The sequence below is a fragment of the Mauremys mutica genome, chromosome 2 (genome assembly GCF_020497125.1).
Source record: "Mauremys mutica isolate MM-2020 ecotype Southern chromosome 2, ASM2049712v1, whole genome shotgun sequence".
In the NCBI taxonomy this organism is placed as follows: domain Eukaryota; kingdom Metazoa; phylum Chordata; order Testudines; family Geoemydidae; genus Mauremys; species Mauremys mutica.
This window is the reverse complement of record NC_059073.1, coordinates 177,597,780-177,621,597: the sequence shown is the minus strand read 5'-3', so window position 1 is coordinate 177,621,597 and position 23,818 is coordinate 177,597,780. Positions and strand designations below refer to the sequence as shown.

The window sequence follows — 23,818 nt, the reverse complement described above, 5'->3', positions numbered from 1 at the left end:
GTGCTCACATTATCTGGGTGTTATTAGCACAGCGCTGTGCTAATAAAACAGAGTGGTCTGACAAACTGTGAGTCCTGAGTCTAACTTTGACACTTGTTTGTATGATTCAGGTCAGTGGTGCCCAACCCTATTACGCAGGAGGGCCACATAAATCTAAGCACAACCTTGTGTGGGCCAAACAGATTCTACATATATAATGAGATTTAAAGTCACCTGTATTGATTCATATTTTAAGTTCAGCTTGTTTCGTATGTATTTAGATACAAACAACCTATGTAGAGTAATGTCTATTTACACACTTGTGTAAACTAAAATGATGTAAAGATGATGACAAAACGATAATGAATCGGCCGTTAGTATATTGTGTTGAAGCAGGCTACGGGCCTTATGAAATGCTCAGGTGGGCCATTTACGGCCCACAGGCCGTAGGTTGGGCACCCCAATTTAGGTAACTAAAATGAAACCATTCTGTTAACTCTAGTTATAGTGTACATTCATACTGGAGCATTTTTACTATTGCAGATGTCTGCAACAGAAATTTGTATGTATTATAGGGGAAATAGTAAGGCCTATGACAAAATATAAAAATAAAATGTTTTTCCATAAGAGTTACTGGCTTAATGTAACTTGCTGCTATTGCATATGCCAGAATACAGGTCTGAAACATTCTTATCCATCATAGTCAAAGAAAAAACTTAAAAGGAAATAAAGGATTATTTTTAACTGGAACAATAGTCTGATAGATCAAATACTCACCTGGATTTCCTTGTCTTCACCTTTTGATTGTTTGCCGTCATCACACCTTTTGAAATATAGAGTATACACATATAAATATATATATGACTAGCTGATTTACAGAAGAAGTGTAATCAATCACTCAATAAAATTACTGTGAAGACAGTGAATACAAAAGCCTGCTTTCAATGTAACACTGTTTGTCCCATAAATATGGAATGTTCTCCTAATTACAATTCACAAATCTACCGCTCTCCTCATTCAAACCCCTCTTTGTGTGGCACCCACAGTTTGTGAATTCATAATAAAATTAATAAATAAAATAATAAGTAATAGAAAAAGACAGTGCATCCTGGCTTCTTTTAGACTGGGCAGAGATTGTCTTAATCTTTGTGTCTTGTACAGCAAGAATGCTAAGAACATGACACAAACTGAGAAAAATAAAAGGAAATTCAAAATGACATTTGGGACTTATTTCTGTCTTTCCCTTCCCTAACGAATCAAGTCTAATATCTATCTGAACTTCATACTTCCTAACTTGCTATTAAAGTTATGATATGCTAGGAATTGCAAAATTAAGACAGATATCCAACTCAGAATCCTGCCAACATGATCCCAGGTTGGGAAGTAGACAGATGACTTGAAAATGAGTAATTTGACGTGGCAAAAACTTCAGCTCACTGAGACTGTCCATTATCAACTCTATCTGTTGCAGGAACCAAAGGCTCATTTCCCTCACAAGCAAATTTTCTCTAACAATAGTTAATGTTTGGGCACAAATTTATAATTTCATTAATCGTGTTACTGGAATACAATCTGAGAGATTACTTACGTATTTGCTAGTGGGAGAAAAGATCTGGAGTAGAAATGTCCTGCCCTCGTTATGAAACTGATTTATGCATCTTTTAGTACAATAATGAGGTGTAATTTATGAAATAAAAGCTGAAATCTTAAATTTTAAACTCACAGGTCAACATTCTTAAATAATATCAAGCAAAAGCTTTCTCAGTGCAGAAGTAAAACCAGGAGGTTTCTAAATATATTACTGTGTCATATTGAGGCCTTTTAAGTACAGTATAATTTGATAAGAGCTTTATGAGTTAAGACAAGTTTTCTTTACATAAAATGTATGGTTATAAATTGATACAAAATAAACATAATATGTAACTACAGAGATGCTGAGTATATAAATGTAGATTTATATGGGTACGGTTATTTAGTACATGTACTGTTTCTGCAAACTCACACTTTTGTAGATGAAAGCCACCTTTTGCAAGTCCTGGAACCATCAAAGCTATTGTGATGGGACATGCAGGCATCAGCCTCAGATATGAGTGTTCAAGCCACAAATATAAGAGATCCATGACCTCATCAGTTCCTCTCCTCCCTGGGCAGACTCCCAAGAATCCAAAGAAGCATCAAGGATGGCCTGAGGCAACGCACTCAGTGAACTCCAGATAATAAACATAGCACTTAGGAATCCCTGTCATGGACCAGGACCCCTTTGTGTTATGTACAGTGTTTATATAGTGCCTAATATATTTGCTCTTTCACAGGATTGTCCCTGCAGAGCCACAGTAGGAGATTAGCAATCTCACTGTAGGAGATTAGAAATCCCCAGGTAGATATTGTAAGAATCTTTAACTGAAAAGGGACTGAAGGACTGCCCTCCACAAATGAGCATCTGATTTTGCTCCAGTTTTAGGAGAACAGTGCTGAATAAAGATGTGAACTGAAAGGAACAGTATAGAGTCAAGTTGTGGTGACAGCTACTATGTTAACAGAATAACTTTTTAATCCTTCTGACACCGGAGCCTTTTCATAGCTGTCCTGGCTCTATTTACACAATTGCTGAACTGAGATAATTTCCACCGAACTTTTCTTAAAAAGAGGTGAACAACTGGAATGATTTCCAGAAGGGTTTGGTCCTGCGTAATAATTACTGGCCCTTTTAACATGCAACTTAGTCTTATCAGACAGCCCATAAGACTCAGGAAGAAAGCCAGAACGGTAGAGAGCTGGTTCCGATGGAATTTGAATGCCACTCTGGATAAGAATTTAAATTGAGGATTAACCACTGAGTTATCTTTGTGAAAACACATACAGGGAAAATCAGCAATCAGGGCCTCAATTTAGCTCACCCTTCTGGCTGAAATGACTGCAACAAGAAAAGTGATTTTTGGAGAATGACAAGGTAGTTAACATTGAGGGATCAAATAGAGGATTCCTGACCATAGTAGATGATACGTTCAAATCCCATCAGCTTGATTTACAAAGTGTCAAGTATAGATACAGCAACTCTGTAAGACAAAGTTTTACAGAATGGTGGGGAAAAAAGCTGATGCTCCTTTAACCACAGAGTGGTAAGAAGCAATGGAAGTGTATTGGCTCTTACCCATTAGAAGTGTATGTTGCCAGGGGAACAAGAGGAATTAAAGACATGGGTCTATCTTATTCTCAGCTGGAACATGATCGGGCCTATGGGTTGACACACATGTCCTTTAACAATTACATGCTTTTAAATAGTTCCTGACCTCATGAGGGTGGACTTGCAGAAATAATTCTGTCAAAGACAAATTTGATTTAGATGCTGGTCTTGTAATTTTCTTTTAAAAGTAAAGTTTTAAATAATAACTTAAATGTACTCAGTCTTGTTGCCTTTGCTGTTTTCATCAGCTTTGTTGCTTTCATCAGCATTGTTAGCATTTAGCTTTTCAGCTGGTTTCGGTTGTTCTTTTTGGCTTTTTTCCTGTTCATCTTGAGTATCCTTTCCATCTGAAAAAAATTAAAACAATGGGGTATATTTGCTAACAGTTTTTCATAATCTTATATTTTTAAAGTAGCATTTGATTAGAATGTCCTTACATTAAAATAAAACTCAAATGTTAGTTTACCATTAAGCTTAAAAATAAAGCATTCAAAAGTGTGGAAGTCCAAACGTTATTGTTTTTACTTCAACAATAACTAAGCCATGTTGCACAACTCATATTTTATGGTATATAGTAAATAACCACTAATACATTAAGGTTTATCTTTTACCAAGGAACGAAGAAATGGAAAATATTATACATCTGCAACATGCTAGAATAAGGATTGCAGTAGAAATGGTATCTTATAGAATTTTCTCATTTGCATGCTTTATGTCTACCTAGTAATGCATTAATATTCATTTTTACATTTAATTTCTAATGTTTTAAAGGACAAAAGCATTGCTAAAGCATTTCTGATGTGTCTTTATCAAGCCTATTCAGTTATTTATAAAGACCCTATATCATCTCTTCGTATTTTCTGTCTTGCCGTACACTGCCCTCTTGCCCCAAGCAGGCCACTGAATATACAACTCCTTGAACCTCTGAAATTAGAGATAGAAAAAACTTCTTGAGGTATACAGTCCCTTGTCAATGAAGGATTGTTTGCTACGGTATATTCACCAGTGCTTTGTGCCATCTAGTTTGCAAGTACAAGGAATAAGGCTTCTACCACTTCCCTTTGAACACTCTTCTACAGAGTAGCAGATGTCACTATTAGGAAGAGTTCCTGATATGCAGTCTAAGGCCTGGTCTACGCTACAGAGTTAGGTCGACGTAAGCTGCCTTGCCTAACCCTGTGAGTACTACACCAAAATGTCTCTCCCACTGATGTAACTTGCCCGCTACGCCAACATAACTCCACCTCCATGAGAGGCATAGCACTTAGGTCGACGTAGTTAGGGTGATGCAGTGTCAATGTAGACCAGGGGTGGGCAAACTATGGCCCGCTTCCGACATGTCAGAAGTTTTTATCACACCCAATCCCCCCTACGGCACCACCCTCGAGAGCCTCGAAACCACCCAGGAGCCGCACCCATCCCAGCTTGAGTGCCTCCGCCCATGACAGTGCCTGGTACGGCCGCCTTGGTGTCATGGCTGGCAGGGCTGCTAGGAGTCCCCAGTACGCCTCTGTAGAGTCCTCTCCTCCCCCCATGCCACACCCCATGAATCGCCTCTCCCCCCACCTCAGTAACATCCCTTATGTTACACCCCATAGAGTACCCCTCCCCCAATGGGCATTCACGGCCCACCATACAATTTCCATACCCAGATGTGGCCCTCAGGCCAAAAAGTTTGCCCACCTCTGGTGTAGACACTGCATTACTTACATTGACTTTAGTGGCCTCCAGGAGATGTCCAATAATACCCCTCCCTGTGATTGCTCTGGTCACTGTTTTGAACTTTGCTGCCTGGAGGCCAGGTACAAGCCCCTTCCCTTTTAAAGCCTATGACAGGGCGCCTGCCCTGTCCTGGCTCTGAGAGCGTTAAAGCCAGCCTAGAGAGGCTGAGCAGCAGGCAGCCAAAGGAGTGGCTGCAGGGGAAACAGCCAATTAGGGCAGTGGCTAGACTAGTGAATCAGGGCCCAGCTGGCTCATATGAAAGGAAGCTGCAGACCAGAACAAATTAGTCTGTTGCAGGGAGCCCTAGGGAGAAGACTGGCTTCCTAGAAGGCTACAGAGAGAACAGCACCTGGGGAAGGGCAGGTGCTAGCAGGCACTGGGAGAGCTAGAGAGAGTTCCTAATGGGCTGGCCGGGACTTACTGGCTCAAGGCCCTGGGAAGAGAGCAAGGAGCTGGAGCCAGAGGCAGGAGCAGAAGGAACTGAGGCTGCAGGGAAGTGGCCCAGGGAATAGAGACAATGAGCTGGAAGGAAGATGCAGCAGGAAGATGCTGTTTGTAGGGTCCCTGGGCCAGGGCCTGAAGTAGTGGGCGCCTCCCACCCCCAGCCACTAAAGGAGCAGCCCAGCTGTGGAATGCCAATCTGCTGTGAGGAGTGGCTGGACTCTTGTTGGAGGAGTTCCGCAGAAGGGGGCGGGAACCAGATCATGACAGCCACAAAGCAGACACGGAGAGAAAGGTGCCATAACGAGTCTACAGGCAGAGGCAAGGATGGGAAAGCCACCAGCACCTGAGGACACACCCACTGTGACTGAGCTTATTCCAGAAACACCAAGCAGGAAGTGCCAGTGTGGTGAGTAACCCCGTGACAAAACCCTGTGAATTTTTTAAATTCCTTTTCCTGTTTGCTTGGCATGGAGAGCTCAACTAGCAACTGCGCAGCTGGCTATGCCTGCTCCATGCGGCAGACACGCTCCTGCCTGGACTATATAGGAGGTGGTGGATCTTCTAAGTCTGTGGTTGTGCAGGCACAGCTCTGATCCAGCCATAGAAACGTCAATCTCTATGAGCAGATGATTCGGGGCATGGGGCGAGGGCTACAGGAGGGACATAGAGCAGCACCGCAGGAGTACAAGAAGGCAAGGGAGGCTAATAGTCGCTCTGGGGACAAGCTTTTGATACAGTCTCCCACAATATTCTTGCCAGCAAGTTAAAAAAGCATGGATTGGATGAATGGACTATAAGGAGGACAGAAAGCTGGCTACATTGTTGGGCTCAATGGGTAGTGAACAACGTCTCGATGTCTAGTTGGCAGCCGGTATCAAGCGGGGTAGCCCAGGGATCAGTTCTGGGGCCGGTTTTGTTGAACATCTTTATTAATGATCTGGATGATGGGATGGATTGCACCCTCAGCAAGTTTGCAGATGACACTAAGCTGGGGGAAGAGGTAGGTAAGCTGGAGGGTAGGGACAGTGTCCAAGTGACCTACACATTTTGGAGGATTGGGCCAAAAGAAATCTGATGAGGTTCAACAAGGACAAGTGCAGAGTCCTGAACTTAGGACGGAAGAATCCCATGCACGATTACAAGGTGGGGACCAGCTAAGCAGCAGTTCTGCAGAAAAGGATCTGGGGATTACAGTGGATGAGAAGCTGGATGAGAGTCAACAGGGTGCCCTTGTTGCCAAGAAGGCTAACGACATATTGGGCTGCATTAGTAGGAGCACTGCCAGTGGATCGAGGGAAGTGATTATTCCCCTCCATTTGGCACTGGTGAGGCCACATCTGGAGTACTGCGTCCAGTTTTGGGCCCCCCACTACAGAAAGGATGTGGACGAATTGGAGAGAGTCTAGCGGAGGGCAACGAAAATGATCAGGAGGCTGGGGCACATGACTTATGAGGAGAGGCCACGGGAACTAGGCTTGTTTAAGTCTGCAGAAGAGAAGAGTGAGGAGGGATTTGATTGCAGACTTCAACTAACTGAAGGGGGGTTCCAAAGAGGATGGAGCTTGACTGTTCTCAGTGATGGCAAGGAGCAATGGTCTCAAGTTGCAGTGGAGGAGGTCTAGATTGGATATTAGGAAGCACTATTTCACTGGGAAGGTGGTGAAGCACTGGAATGGGTTACCTAAGGAGGTAGTGGAATCTCCAGCCTTACAGGTTTTTAAGGCCTGGCTTGACAAAGCCCTCTCTGGGACGATTTAGTTGATGTTGGTCCTGCTTTGAGCAGGGGGTTGGACTAGATGACCTCCTGAGGTCTATCCCAACACTAATCTATGATAAGAGCCGCAGACATGCCACTTTTTCAAAGAGCTGCATGCCATCCTCGACCGAGATCCCACCACCACTGCCAAGAACCCTACGGCTATTTCGGGAGAGCTGGAGTCACAGGCCCCCAAAGTCAACAGTGAGGAGGAGGTGGTGGACAAGGAAGATGAGAAGTAGGGGGGACAGGTGACCTGGCGATTCAGTGGCACAGTGAACCAGGACCTATTTTTAACTCCAGAGCAGTTGAGTCAGTCCCTACAGTCCAGCATAAGTGAGCCTGATGAAGGGGAAGGAACCTCTGGTAAGTATGCAGTTTGCTTTGATATTGCAGGGACACATCTGCTCATTTACTCTTTTTTAACCATTTCATCTTTTTAATCAGTAGTGGTGAAATAACCAATAGTGTTAGAGTCTGCTTCTCATTCCCCTGTACAGTTAGGTGGAGGGGGAGGGGGGCGCTACCGATGTTTAGGTTTATGTGCACTGGGCTGTCCTCTGAATCCTCCATAGAGAACTCAAGGGAACTTTTGTGATGGTAGTATGCAATCCCCTGCCGAAGGTTTCTGGGGAGGGCCGCCTTATCTCTTCCGCTGCGGTAGGACACTTTCCGACACCACTCAGCAGCCACCATTGCAACACACAAGCTAGCAGCATGCAGACCCGGTCTGCAGCCGGATGCGTGCAGGAGCTGTTCCCTTTCAGCCTCTGCTACCCTCAGGAGTGAGATATCAGCTAAAATCACCACCACCTGTAGAAAACGGTGTCAGTATGCAGTTCCAGGAGATCCTGCAAACCTCTGGTGCTTCGGATATTGAGCATAAAATGGAAGATCACCCTTGCAAACACAATGGACAGGGATAGAGCGGAGAGGAGAAAAGCACAGGAAAAGGAGAGAGATGTGCAGCAAGACATGCTAGCACTTCTCAAGAGGCAAACAGACATGCTGGAGACTCTTGTGATCTTCAGGTTCAACACACCATGCTCGCTTCTCTCTGTAGTCCACAGAGAACTGCATTCTAGGACCTCCCTACATCCACCCCCCCCCTACGCACACACATTCCACATGGCATCCAGAGCTGCTGCACTACCTAGAGGTCCCCTACACCCCAGAGGAAAGTACAGACCATCATAGCCACACATACACTGATCTGTGAGAGAGACAATCAGTGTATGTGTTTGTGAAATGGAAATGACTGTTCTTTCCCCTTTAAAAGTTCTCTTCCCTGTATTTATAAAGTTTCATTCAGTTATAAATGTCTGTTTGCATGGGTTTGGAATAAAAGTCTATATATGGAAACTTAATTCATCTTTATAAGTTCACAACATATGCCGGCTGGGTCTGACATCATTCAGAGATAATAGCAATAGTTACATTTACAATGTTCTATTACTACAAACACAGCACTCATTACAAGATTCATACTGGGCTGCAAAAAAAGCAATGCCAGGCAGAACACACTACAACAGCACACATTACTGTGGCTCACTCTTAAAATGGTCCTTCAAAGTTTCCCTGAGCCATATAGTTCCTCACTGAGCTTTTCTTATAGCCCTGGTATCTGGCTGATCAAAATCAGCAGAGAGCATACTGCAGAAACTTTTTCACCTTTGCTTCACAGATATTATGACGCACACACCATGCAGCGATATCCACTTGGCTATTTTTTTCAATGAAGTCTACTCTCGTGAGTAGACAGCACTAGCGGCCTTTCAAATGGCCAGAGGCACTTTCAACTGTCATTCTGCACCGGCTCCGCCTGTAGTTGAAGAGCTCCTTGCTGCTGTCGAGTTGGCCAGTATACCTCTTCATGAGCCATGGGAGTAAGGGGTAGGCTGGGTTTCCCAGGATCACTATTGGCATTTCAATATCCCCAATGGTGACCGTATGGTCTGAAAAGAAAGTCTTTGTTTGCAGCTTTCTGAACAGGCCTGTGTTCTTAAACGTGTGATATGCACCTTCCCCGACCAACCTGTGTTGATATTGGTAAAATGTCCCCAGTGATCCAACAGTGCTTGCAATACCATAGAAAAGTAGATGTACTCTGTGTCAGGTGCCAAAAAGGGGATATGCGTGCCATCTACTACCCCACCGCAGTTTGGGACCCCCACTGCTGCAAAACCATCCACTCTGTCCTGCCCATTGCCCAGAGTCAGAGTCCTTCATAGCAGGATGCAATTAATGACCCTGCACACTTGCACCACAGCAATCCCTACAGTGGATTTCCCACCTCCAAATTGATTCTTGACTGATCAGTAGAAATCTGGCGTTGCAAGCTTCCACACAGCAATCACCACTCGCTTCTCCACTGGCATCGTAGTTCTCATTTTGATGTCGCTGCGTCGGAGGGCTGGGACAAGTGCCACAAACACTTCTAGGAATGTGGCCTTGCACATCCGTAAGTTCTGCAGCCACTGCTCGTCATCCCATTCCTGCATAACAATTCTATCTGACTAGTCAATGTTTGTTTCTCAGGCCCAGAACTGGCACGCCACCATCTGCAGCTGCTCCATGAATACCAACAATAACTGTGAATTGTTTCTTTCTATGTCCAACAGCAAGGCAGCCTCCAAGGAATTATCTTATGTCATGTCTGACTCCTCTGACAGCTCTGCAAATACTGTAGGATCAGGTGCATTGTGCTTGCAATACTCATCACAACAGTGCAGAGCTGTGCAGGATCCATGCTTCACATAGAGATGACGGACACATGGGTTTACAGGTCTTTTGAAAAAAGGTGTGAAACATTATGGGATGCAGATAAAATCATGGAATGGAGAAACCTGCATCACGGGGCATTGAAATCATGTTCCCAGTCACCTCTGCGTGACTCGTTTGCCCCCATGAGGCATTGAACACCCTGCCCAAAACACCCCGCACTAGATGGTGGCAAGTTGCACAGTGGGTCAACTACCCATGGTGCACTGCTCTCTGCCTCAATGCAAGTGCTGCTAGCGAGCACGTGCACCACTGACAAAAGGAGAGTAGCATGGACATGCAAAAGCAATTTAATTACTGTGACGGTGGTATGTCAACATAACTTAGGTCAACTTAACTTTGTAGTGTAGACTTGCCCTTGTTTCTTTTTCTTAATTTCATCCATTTACTCAGTCATAACTCCTTGAATCGAATAATTCTTACAAGTCTAGCTTGTAAAAGTGGGTAGAAGTATGGAGAGAATAACACATGGTTGTTCTATGTATTTGTTCATATGAAGCTGTGATAGAGTTAAGATGGCCATACAGGCCAATTAACTCCACAGGCTGCACCTGGAGGAGAAGCCAGGGAACTAACTGAGAGCAGGCTCAGCTATGCAGGAACAGGCGGGACCTGTATAAAGCCAGGTAGCTGGCAACAGACAGGGGCTCCTGGGAGGGGCTGCAGGAAGCAGTCACTCCCTGGGAAGAGGAAGGAGAGTTTTGGAGCTGGTACACCCAGAGGGAGAAGGGGAACCAGGTGTGGTAGGAAGCAGTCCAGGGAAGGAGCAGTGAGGGCTGAGAGAGGAAGGCCCAGTACTGCTGAGCTGAGGGTCCCTGGACTGGAACTTGGAGTACAGGGCAGACCAGGTTCCCTTACTAGCCACTGAGGGAGTGGCACCATGGGGCAGTGAGAGGGAAGACTCCTTAGTACTGCTAGGGAGAAAAGATTTTGCTACCCCAGAAAGGAAGAAGACTGTGTGATCCAGCTGGAGGGCTGAGTCATGAAGAGGACACTGCAGTTCTTGGGACAAGAGAAGCTACAGACCTGTGAGAGAGACAGAACAGCGGTGTGCAAGCCATGGAAGGGGGCATCAAACTCAAGAGTTAATCCCCAGAGTGACCAAGAGGAGGCGCCAGACTAGCAGTGAGCGGTGCACTCTGTAAACAGAAGCATAGACCTTTTCTACCCATCATAGTTGCCATGGCATCATATTATTGTCACTGCAACAGTACTTGGCTCTCTAAAATATACTTTGACAACTTTAGCATAGAACTGGATCCATGGCAAAAAAGTCCTTCCTGCTACTGACTAACTGCTTTGATGGTCAACTTTCCTTGTATCTGGAAAGGACCTAGCAATGACAGCTTGTTTTCTGTCCCAGAGAGTCGGAGGCTAGCTACACAGTCTTCCTCGTTAACATAGGCAGCAATTGAGATACTGTCCATGTTCTTGTCATGTGCTGATAGGGTCATTCCCTGAAGGCATTCTGTACAGTACTGAGCTCCAGACAGTTTATGCTGTGCCCCTTCACTTCCCCACTCCTTAAATTGCTGAGATATTTTCCAATCTATTTAGTTTACCACAAAACAAACCCACCAAACTCACAAATATGCTGAAAGTACCTAAAGAAGCTATATATAGGCTTGGTAGAATTCAATTTTTTAAAAAAATAATTGACAGCTATCAATATTTATCTTTAATCATTTTTTATTGTTAAATTTTCATAATTGTGGCAATTACGGGAGGTCAGAAAATATTTACTGACAGTAGATGCTGAGATTCATATAGTTAGAGTTTTATAACCATTAAAACACACATTGGCAAACATCACATGTCAAAGCATATGAAATAAAAATCCTTAAATCAAACAAGTTTTCAAGCAAAGTTTTTCTTACTCTGTCTATCTGTAAATTTCAATTGTTATAAATGGAAATATTTTTCATCAGTTTGTGTATGTGGTGAAATCAACATTCACTGACATTTATCAAAAATCTAATCCTTTCAAGCCAAGCTATATATGCCATAGGTGGTACGATTTTGCAAAGGTTAACATTGCATTATAAAGTTATTTTTTAAAACATGTTTAAATCTCTGACCTTGAGAAGGTAAACTTTGAGTAGAATCTGTGATCTGTTTATCCTTATCAGCATCACCTTCTGCCTTTCCTTCATTGCTAGTTGAAGCATACACACGCTGAACCTTAGCTTTTGAATGGTAGCCATCTGTAAGGTAGTCAAGAAAAACATGCCTGAAATGCACTTAGATTAACATTTTCTGTTTATTAGGGATGGTTCAAAGTTGCTCATTTATAAGTATCTACATTTAAAGTATTTCAGCCAAATACATTTCTTCCTTTGTTATACAACTTATTTTTAAATATTTAATATTAATAAATTGCTGAACATTCTTATTTACACTACCGTATAGTTCGTGTAATCTGGAAATTCAGCACACAAAAAAAACCCTTATCAAGCTAACACAGGGTTTCTGCTGAATCAACTAGACAAAATGGACAAACACACTAACCAAAAATTCACAGACCTCAAGAGACTAGAAATCTAAAACAGTGGTTCCCAATACAGTAGTTCCCAAACTGTTGTCTGTGGCCAATCAATTTGTGGCCAAACTATTGTCTGTGGCCTATTACATTTACTGGTAATATGAAGAGCTGACAGGCCACATGGTGCTGGCTCTCCTTATAGTCTCCACTTGTTAAATTGCAGTAAAAAACAGATACAATATTATTTTGCCATATAAGCAATTGCTGAAGTTGCTCCAAGGATTTTTTTGTAAATGCAGTAAAAAGGAAGGTAGTCAATGCTATCATTATCGGACAAGAGGTAATCCATGTTAAGTAGTAGTTCACACTATGAAAAATCTTGAGAGCCCTTGATCTAGACTGACAGATTAATCCATATTTATCTGGATTTCCAATGGATAACTTTTTCCTCAATAGGCTGAAAGTGACTATTAGGTCCCCTATATATAACTGCTCTTCTTGCTCAACTACTCTAAGGTCTGGTCTCCACACAAACTTGCATCAAAATAACTAAACTGGCTTTAATTCATACCTTTTGTTATTTCTGTACAAGTCTGTGTGTGAACACTTATTTTGGAATAACAGTGTCCCATTTCAATTTTGCTTATGTCGTTTTTTCACTCAACATCTTGCAAGTCTAGACATGTAGCAAACAACAGTAACACACTCTAAACTAGCAAACAACTCTAGCAGTGCATGTTCAGGAAAACTCCCTTTGAAGTCAATAGACCTTGCATCCAAGTCAAGATTGCAGGATTTAATCTTATATAAACATACAGAGAACACTTACATTCTTGCCATTTTCTCTTCATAACAGGAGGATCCGTTACAACCTAAACATAAAGCCCATTTATGTTAGCACAACCTTTTTAAAGAAACATTTGGTTAAACATCTAACTAACCATCCTTTGTCAGTGCATTTACCATCTCTGACCACAGATCCAAACTGAAGTCCAGCTGTCAGGATACCAGTTATGTATTTCCCATTGCAATACATACATGCTGGAGATAGGAAAACTAGGTAAAGCAGATGCAGGTATTAGACTCAAAGTAAACAGTCCAGTGGATTTAAGTGATTTGTGCACCTGCCTTGATTTTTAAACTTATTCCTACAAAAACAAGGTGCAGGAACAGCAGAGAATCTTAAAGGAGGCAGAGATATCTCCCACGAAACAAAGAATTTCCTACTGCTATGCTCAAACAAATGAAGGTTACCTACTTGTAACCAGAGTTCTTAGAGATGGACTCCACATATTCCCTTTCATGAGATGCACTAGCCATATGCAGCTCAGATAGAGGAATCTAATTAGCAGTATGCAGTGTTGTAGCCATGTTGTTCCCAGGATATTAGACAGACAAGGTGGGTGAAGTAATATCTTTTATTGAGCCAACTTCTGTTAGTCAGAGAGACAAGCTTCCAAACTTACACAGAGCTCTTCTGTTGAAGCTGCAGAGTATGATCTTACCACTTCAGGGAGAGGAATGGCAATTACCTATATGTAGGGCCCTAATAAATTCATGGTCCATTTTGGTCAATTTCATGGTCACAGGATTTTAAAAATTGTAAATTTCATGATTTCAGCTATTTACATTTGAAATTTCACAGTGTTGTAACTGTGGGGACCCTGACCCAAAAAGGAGTTTGAGGGAGGGAGTCACAAGGTTATTGTAGTGGGGGTTGCGGTTCTGCCACGCTTACTTCTGTGCTGCTGCTGGCAGGGCACTGCCTTCAGAGCTGGGCGCCCAGCCAACAACCGCCATTCTCCAGCCACCCAGCTCTGAAGGCAGCACAGAAGTAAGGGTGGCAATACCGCAACCCCCTAAAATAACCTTGCATCCACCTGCAACTCCCTTTTGGGTCAGGACCCCCAATTTGAGAAATGCTGGTCTCCCCTGTGAAATCTGTATAGTATAGGGTAAAAGCACACAAAAGACCAGATTTCACGGTCCATGATGTGTTTTTCATGGCCATGAATTTGATAGGGCCCTTTCTATATGCTTCTGAGATGCAGGATTTAATCCATTTCAATAAAGATAGGGAATACAGTGCCTGACCCTTTTTGTTATCAGCTTAAGAAATGTACAGTTCTGATAAACATCTAAAATTCCTTAGTCTTATTCTAAACAGTAGGCCAGGCTCTCTTAACATCTAAAGTATGTAATTTAGCTTCTCAGGTAAATTAACAGATTGGTTAATGTGGAAGTCTCTGACTTCTTTAGAGAGTAATTTGGGGTGAGGTACTCCATGAAAGACTACAAATGGAGGGTTTGTCATAAATGTATGTAATTCAGTTATTCATCTTGCATATGTAATTGCAAATACAAAAGCTGTTTGAATAGATAAATAGTATAAAGAAGGGTATGAATAGTTGTTTCATTAATTTCATTAAAACTACATTGAGGTAGCAAAATGGGAGTTGGAGCTTTCACAGGAAGGTTTCCTATTGAAATTTTTTTGACTAACTCAAGCAAACACTGCTTTAATATTAACCTTAGAGTAAAAGGTTGATATGGCTGAAAGGTGAATCTTAATCAAAGAAAGACAGTCCTGAGATCTTATGCTGGAGCAAGTACAAACTGAATTGAGGCATATGCAGGGGCTATGTTACTGTCATTTGCCCAAATAATGGATCTTTTCCGTATTTTTCTAGAATTCTCTAGAACATTCTGAACAGTTGCCAAAAAAGATAGTTCTAAGCCCATTAGAAAGCTATTGCCTGTGCTATGAAATGCACCGCACTCAGGATATACTCTGCTATGCTATTGAGCTGGTAGATCAGGAATAATTAGAAGTCTATTGTACAACCCTTCTGTAAACCATTGTTGCCTGGGCAAAGCAGGTATGATCAATATCTTGGTTTAATCCTGTTTTATTTTCCATATAACTCTAACAATAATATTAGAGGAAAGACCTACCCTGGCTGTATGATACGAGGAATACATTGGAAATCAAGTGGTCTCTTCCCGCCCTGGAACAAAACATTTGACCTTTTGTGTTGCGCTTAGTTGTATTGACTAATATGCGTTGGCTAGCATACATGTATATTAAGCATTAAGTACACACATTAATCGTTAATATAAACAGTTATATAGCCCAAATTAATCTGTACCTTTGTTATAATCCTGTTCATTTATGTCAAGTATACCATGACATCTTGTATCAGCTGAGGTAAGCTTTGGCTTAAGTAGATAGAAAACTATCAGTACCAGGACATAATTGTTTCCCCATAGCAACAGAAAGGGAGTTCCCCTCATACACCTATTTATCTTGGTACAGGCCTAGCAGGTGTCTTCACACCCCTTAATACCTGAAATGCATGTATCCAGAACAAAGATAAGGGTGTATCATGATCTAGAATGCATGTTCATTTCAGAACAAAGATACGGGGTACACACCACGGTACCAAAGTAATAAGATAAAAACTAATTGGTTGAATCTAGTTTCAAATGACAAATATGGTACCTTTTACTGGTAAACAAATAAAGTACAAAAAGATGGCTTTAGAGGTGCAACTTTGGCAGCATACCTTCTGCACAAGGTGAATGTAACATCACTGACTGCACTAGACTGCTTTTCAGAGACTGGAATCATATAGAACCTCTTTCCTGTACTATATTAATAAACCTGACTTGCACTGGTTATTTGATTTCTTGAGTATATTTCAAAATAAACCAAAGTTCGGTCAAGCAACTGACTTCAATTTATCAACAGATGCAATGAGGTCTAACTATGCTGGCCCCAGCATGTGAATATTTCCTGTATCACATGGTTGTCCACTTGAACTCTGCTTAATTTGTCTGCCAGACTGTTGTTCTTCTGAGGTTAAGTATACCACTACGGGATATTATCTTATGGAGGATGCATCATTCCCACAACCACTTCATCTCTTGGCACAGTTGAGAAGAGTGTTCACTTCCTTGCTTCTTCAAGGAAAACATTCCAGTGGTATTGTCTGTGGTCACCTGAACTACTTTGGGCACTGAAAGCATTCATGCCTCACCTTCCACACATTGGATTGCTCTGCATTCCAGTTAGTTTAAATGCAACCTTTTCTTCAGGGAATTCCTATGTCCTCGAGCCATGAGCTTGCCGCAATGAGTGTGCCAAACTATATTAGATACATCTATAGTCACTGTTGCAAATAAAAGAGGAAGGTTGAATGGTACACCCCGGCAGACATTCTGGGGCTTGGATTCACCAATCTAGGAACAATAACGTGTCTAGGAATGAGAAGTTTTCAGTTCATACTGTCTGTGCCTTGTCTGTAATTGGCTGATAACCAGTGCCATATTATTTTTAATTTGAAACAAGCAAAAGGGTAATATATGTTGTAGAAGCTAACATTCCCATACATTTGAGATAAGAGTACAATTTGAGAGGGTACTTGGTGAGTAGTTTCTATGGAGGATGTCATACACTGGAATCCACCCTGTGGTAATAATAGTACTCTGTTTATCTGTGAGTCCAAGATGATTCCTATGAAGTGAATTCTCTGAAAAGGTCATAAAAGTGATTTACTCTGGTTTATCAGGAAATCTAGACTTCTGAAGAGGGTACATGTACAGTTGACAGCTTTGAAAAGATGATCCTTCAATTGTGCTTTTTTTAGCCAGTCATCTGCATAGGGGAATGCATGAATACTCTCTCTCCTGAGATGAGTTGCTACTGCTGACATTTTGTGAATACATTGCCTAGCCCACTCCCAGCAAGTGTATATTGGCTTTTTTGTATATGTAATTGCCTATTCATTTCTTTAAGTAGCATGTTGCTTGTTTGGGGGCTTTTCCAGGGGTGTGTGACATCTGCTTTTTTGTTTGTTTGTTTTTTAAATTTCCTGTTGGAGAGCATGATTGGTTACCGGTTGCGCAATCTGCTTTAAAAAAAAAGCTTTAAAAGGGTGCTCGCGGAAATGGGCCTCCTCCACTACAAATTGAAGAGATTTGTGACATGTGTTTCTTATGGTGATGTGAAAATAGACATTTTTCAAATCAAGGGTTGCAAAACAATCTTTTGGAGAAAGGGAAGGAATAATAGAAGCAAAGGTTAAGAAACCCCTGCCTCTGTAGTTGTAGAACAGGTTTTCGATGGCTATTTTGATTAGAGCCGGAACCTCTGATCTTAACAAGTTATTGTTGGAGGGGTTCCTGAACAGGAACTGGGAGGATGGGTTAGAAGATTTTTTTAATACCCACTGGCAATAATTTTTAAGATCTATCTGTCTGTGGTTATGGAAGCCCAACAATGGAAATAATGTCAGTCACAGTCTTCAAGGGGAGGGGGAGTAAGACTGCTTGAGAACTGTGGCACAATGTGTCAAAACGTGGCCTAAGCTTTCATGTTGTGTTTGCCTTTAAACCTGGGTTTGAAATTAATCCTCCTTTGTTGAGATTGTTGAAGATATTGCAGTTGGTAATAATGTCTTCTCTGTGTTGGAAAAGCAGATAAGAAAGGGTGTTGTCTTTGGTACCTAAATACTCCTGGTCTTCTCTTGGGTGGCTGATAAATGCCCAAAGATATTGCTGAACACCTTGTTTCTTTGCTCTTCTCCAGAATCTTACCTGTCCTGGTACTAAACAGACTTTCTTCCTCAAGGGGAAGGACCTTCACTTTGGCTTTAGTTTCTGGGGGTAAACCTGATGATTTGAGCCATGCATATCTTTGGGGAGAAGTTACAGCTGCTACAGCCCTACCTGCAGAGTTTAAGGAATCAGATGCTCTCACAGCATGCTTTGATACTTGCTGTCCCTCTGTGACAATAGCATCAGCAAGTTTCTTTTGTTCCACTAGTAACACTAAAGTAAAAGCCAACATCATCTCCCAGAGAAACTATTACTAACAAACTATAATAGCCTGATAATTTGCAACTCTTAGGCTCAGTGTAGAAGAGGAGAAAAATCTTCCTTCCCAGGACATCCATTTTCTTCCAGTCCCCTTCAGGGAGTAGATCGATCTAAGCCATCTTTAGAACTTTGAACAGCCACCTCTAATTTCAAGGAATTTGGAGACAGGTGAGTATGAAAATAAAAACCCCTCCTGGGGTAAAATATAATTTGCCTTTCTTCTTGGACATTGGTTGAACTGATGAAGGATTTGCCTATATTAATTTAATAGGTTGAAGAAGTCCATCTAGAGTTGGTAATGATGTTTTACAGAAGAGTGAGAATCCAGATATCAGAGACTGGGTTGCAGTTTCTTCCATCGAAGTGGTTGGCAATTTAAGTGTAGATGCCATTCTCTGAACCAACTCCTGAAATGTTATTCCATCCTTCAGTGGAAAAGCCACTGAGAAGACCCCCTACATTCTCACCTGGAGATGTCTGAATGTCTGTCCCAGGATTCAGTTCACGAAAATCTTGGAGAGAGACTTGTTCTTCCTCTGACAAAGAATCATGCAACACAGCAGAGATTTCTCCTTCCTTGCTTAATGTCATTGGAGCCAGCATCCTCTTATCAGTAGAGGTAAAAGGAGTTGCTCACTCTATCTCGTGCTGCAAATCCTGTTAGCAACATGGAACTGTCCAATACAACCATCTAGGCCCCAGGATCATTCTCCAATAATGTCTGTAAGTCTATGTTATGGTCCAGACCATAGTATGGTCCACCAAAAAGGTCTGCTGGAAATGGCTGAGAACCCAAATACTTTCTACTAATTGGTAAGCAGACTGAGGAAAACACCTGTTGCTCTGATCTGTCATCAGGTCTTTGATCCAATGTCAATCTGATTAGGAACAGAGAAGAGAACAGCGGACCCAATATCAGATAGAGAAGCTTGCTAGGGGAACCTGACGGCATTTTGGGGAGTAGAAGGTGAGGCGTCGCATACTGTTCTTCTACCTTCCTTTTCTCTGTTACATTTGGTTCTGGAGAGCTCCTTCTCTTCCGAAGTTCTTCATTTTCTGGATCCGATCAGATTGGCTTTTCTCACAAAGTCCTTTTCCACTGAAATCTCTCTCTTCCTAGATTTCTTGTCTAAGGAACTTCTTAGAAGTCTGAGCTGATGATGGGAGGTGGAGGCACGGGATGTCAATGAAGACATCTAATATGATGTTTAGCCTTGTCCCTCAATACATCTCATGACAAGGCTGGTCTATGCCAGTTTTTGGTGTCAACCATATTATCTGATCAAGTAAGCTTCACCTGCAAGCACCTCTTGAAGGAGTACTGCTTGCGGCCTATTTTATCTGTCTTTCTTAGATCTCAAGGTAAAAGTGCTGCAGATAGAACATATGGAGGTCAAATTTCCTTCTCTGAGGCAGCATGGTGCCATGTATGCATATCCAATGCTCAGAAAACTGAAGAGCAGGAGGCACACTGTTTAAAACATGTTTCTTGACCTTTGGATCTGCCATAATCACAGGTCAAAGCCAACGCCTCAACACTACTATATTATCTACTAACTTACTTACTGATATTGTAAAAACTTATTCTTAGTAACTCTAAAACATAACTTCTATCTAAAATTAACAACTAGTAAGTAACTAAGCACTATCTAATGGTAGGATCAAGGCACAAGGTCCGGAACGGTTCTTTATCTCTCACACCCCCTTTTATAACCTCACCCCTAGACTATTCAGGAACAGGGCTGGGGCAAGGAATGGGCGGGTACATGACTACTCCAACGGACACTAGTTAAGTTAACTAGTTAAGTTCCACCATCTGAGCCGCAGGCAGCAGGTGCATCCTGTGAGTGGAAAAATGTAGACACCACTTGAAGGACAACAAAAATTACAAGTAAAATATACAATCTAGAGTCTCTGAATGAACTGGATTAAGTATGCCTGCATGAAAACAACTTGGCAGTTGTGCTCTTTCCAGCAAAATTCCATACATAAAAACATTTTCTACGTTACAGTTTCAGTCAGACATTTTACAGGAGAAAGTCAACAATTAAAAACAAGAGCGACTCAAATGAGGATTCAATGAATAATTCCTCTTATTCCCTTTTTGCTTGTCGAAATAAGGTAAACTGACGCAATTATTTACTTTTCAGACCAAATCAGCTCTTCATGGATACTACTAACAGCACGGACTAATTTTCAGTAAGTTCGTAGCACACATTTGCTGAATGGGTACATGTAAATCTGTGATTTGTGCATACATGTCACTAGACAGACACGTGTGGCAAATCAGGGATTTGAATGCAAACATTTTAATATCACATATGCAAACATATCCCATTTCTGTTCACCTCTAACCTTACTGAAAGCAGTTCCTGCATTATTTCTTTAGATTTTGGACTCCACACCAGAGGACTCTCATACAAAGTTCTGGGTGCCCTTGATATATATTTAAAAATTCTAGACTGCAGGAGATATAAAGTAAAAATCAACTAAAGCAGTACTTCATCCTTCCACCATACCACACCTCATCTAGTCACAAGTCATGTGACCAATGCAGCTTAAGACGTGCCACACTTCCACAGACAAATTCCACCCTCAACTGCCTCCACCAAAGGTTGTTCAAATAGATGGGCTCTGCAGCATGCCCACCATGCCAGCAAAGTCACACTTTTTCAGAGCCTGGGGAGCAGAACATTTCAAAGGAAAGGAGCTAGCATCCCTTTGCCTTTTATTAAAAAAAAGGGGATCAAGCTCCTGTGCTGATCACAACTGTGACAGTATTGCACAAGGAGAAAGGTCGTCTCTCTCAATGAGACAGGTCCAACGCAGTTTATATCAACCCACACCAACTCCATCTGAAAACCAACAGACTACCAATGCAAATCTTGGAGAACTGTTAACAGATGCTGCCATCAAGAAGTACTGCTTAACAAGCAGGCTGCAGCATTCTGCACCAGTTTAAGTTAGTTTAAGATAGATTTAAGGTGTAGCCCCACATAGAGTACACTGCAATAATCAAGTTTCAAGGTGACAAAAGCATGTAGTACAGTAGCAAGGTACACATCCAAGACAAACAGCTGCAATCACCTGGCCAGACAGCTGGCAAAAAACATTCTTGTGCACTGCTGCAATGTGATCCTCCAACAGTAAAAGGGGATCCGATATCACCCCCAGATAGAGATATCACCTTTGTGACATCTTTGTTGCTTCCCCATATCTACCAGCATCACCTCAGTCTGAACTGTCTGGACTGAATTTCAGCCACCTTGCTCTCATCCATTACCCAATTTCTCTGAAAAACCAAGCTAGACATTTTTTAGCACTGGCTGGATCAAGTGGAATGGATATAAGCTCAGTGTCATCAGCATACTGAACACATAATAGGACATGCTTCTTCATTAATCTTCCTAGCAGCCCAATATACCTGTTGAACAGAAGAGGAAACAAGATGGAATCCTATGGAACTCCATAAAACAGTGCTCTTAGGATGTAGGAACAATTGCCTCGCGCCAGTCTCTAGGAACACTCTGCAAGGAAAGAACTGTACCAAAGGCTGCTGGTAGACCTAACAATATCAGCATGCACAGTTGGTCTTAATTCACCACCAAGAAGAGATCAACTACTAATGCTACCGGTGCTGATTATGTCCCATACCTTGTATCTTGCCACAAACGTGGGTATCTAGATACTTAGCATTGTCTTGCCACTCCCTTCTCTATAATTATACCCAGAAATAGGTAAAGATGTAATACTGGTCTATAATTAACCAAAAATAGTTGGTTTCCTGGGTAAAGACCTGCAACAGTTTTCTTAAGAGAAGTCAGCACTTGCCCTCCCTAATGGAGGCAGTGAATCTCCACCAGTAATGGAGCCACTATTTCCCCAAAGAGGACACTGGTACAAACAACAGATTGTGGGAGAAAATCTTCTCAACACCTTCAGTACCTCAATGACAGTCACTGGCCTAAACTCAACCACAGTGTAGCATGCTACACTATTATGACAATACAGCCATTAATATAAATATCGATTAGCAAGTTGTATTCCAGGGGTAGGCAACCTGCGGCACACAAGCTGATTGTCAGTCGCACTCACACTGCCCGGGGCCTGGCCACCGGTCCGGGGGGCTCTAATTTTAATTTAATTTTAAATGAAGCTTCTTAAATGTTTTTAAAACCTTATTTACTTTAAATACAACAATAGTTTAGTTATATATTATAGACTTATAAAAAGAGACCTTCTAAAAACATTAAAATAGATTACTGGCACGTGAAACCTTAAATTAGAGTGAATAAATGAAAGGTTGCTGACCCCTGTTGTATTCTGTTTGCTCATGTGCATGGGATTCTTTAGAACAGTTATGAAGATTTATGGCAAGCAATCAAAGCACCTCGATAAGAATAAGTCAATTTTACCATATGTAAAATATACGTTGTTTGAACAGTAGCATGTGAAAGTTATGCTACCTAGTTGCGATAGCGCATAAGATGCAGAAATTTACCGTGGGATTCTTTTTCCTGTAAAATGTATATTGTTCATGACAGCATGTTTCTCACTGTTGCTAAAACAGGGAAACTCCCCATTCTCCATTTTACTAGCTAAAGGAGGACTGACCAATATACATTTTTGTTATAGTGTACTACAAGGTGATTAATATAACTTCTGTGAACTTCTGACGGGGCATACACTTATATAAAAAAACTGATTATGCATGCTCAACAGTAAATAACAGAAAACTAGACCCAAAATAACATTTTAAGAATGAACAGAGCATTTATAATGTAGGCAGTAAATTTACAAAGTTAATAAGAGGGTTGGGTCCACCATCCTATAAATAAGAGATGACATCTGTATTTTTTACAAACACACAGGCATTTGGGAAGGAATACACATAGGCACTGAAGTTCTTTTTTAAAAAAATTACCTTTATTTGTTTTCTTCCCTCCTTCTTTTCAATAACTGAAGCAACTTGTTTAAGCCTTCTGTTCAGTTCTGAACCTCGACCTCTAATTTCATCAGATTCCACTATCTCAGGATAATGTTGTGTCTAGAAATAAAAATGCCACCCACTCTATTAATCCAGACTTTCTTAATGAGAAAATACAGTGTCAAATTTCCTTTTTTCTCCCCTTTGGCAATACAAGCAGTTATGTACAATACAGTATCTATTTTCTTCTATTTGGATTTAATTACAAGCAAAAATCAGAAGCAATGACCACCAGTGAAGGAAAGCTAGGTCAGTAGTTAGAGTGCTAGTCTGGGAGTCAGGATACCCAAGTTCAATTCCCTACTCTGCCACAGACTTCTCACTGACCTTGAGCAAATCTCTTGATCTCTGTGCCTGTACCTCATCTGTAAAATGGGGATAATAGTATTTCCCTACTTTACAAGAGCATTGTGAAGATAAATATATAAAAGATTGTGAGGTGCTCAGATACTATAGCAATGAGTACTTTATATAGTTACAGTTGCCATGCCAATCCTCCTTTTTCAACTGTTTATAATTTACAACTGTCTATTATTTAAATCTAAATAAAAAAATAACCCTTTAAGGCTAAATATTCCACACTTAGTCTCTGACTCAGATTAT

The 23,818-nt window shown here is 41.6% G+C and overlaps 1 protein-coding gene across 1 annotated transcript in view; it reads right to left on the bottom strand.

Annotated features, from left to right (window-relative positions):
* The window catches only part of LOC123363758, a 66,488-nt gene that overhangs the window by 21,722 nt on the left and 20,948 nt on the right, over positions 1-23,818 (bottom strand). The window contains exons 8-12 of the mRNA XM_045005102.1: positions 23,153-23,275; positions 13,178-13,220; positions 11,945-12,070; positions 3,381-3,510; positions 757-802 (exon numbers count right to left, since the gene is read on the bottom strand). Coding sequence (XP_044861037.1) covers positions 757-802; positions 3,381-3,510; positions 11,945-12,070; positions 13,178-13,220; positions 23,153-23,275 — 468 coding nt within the window. The remainder of the gene's footprint in view (positions 1-756; positions 803-3,380; positions 3,511-11,944; positions 12,071-13,177; positions 13,221-23,152; positions 23,276-23,818) is intronic.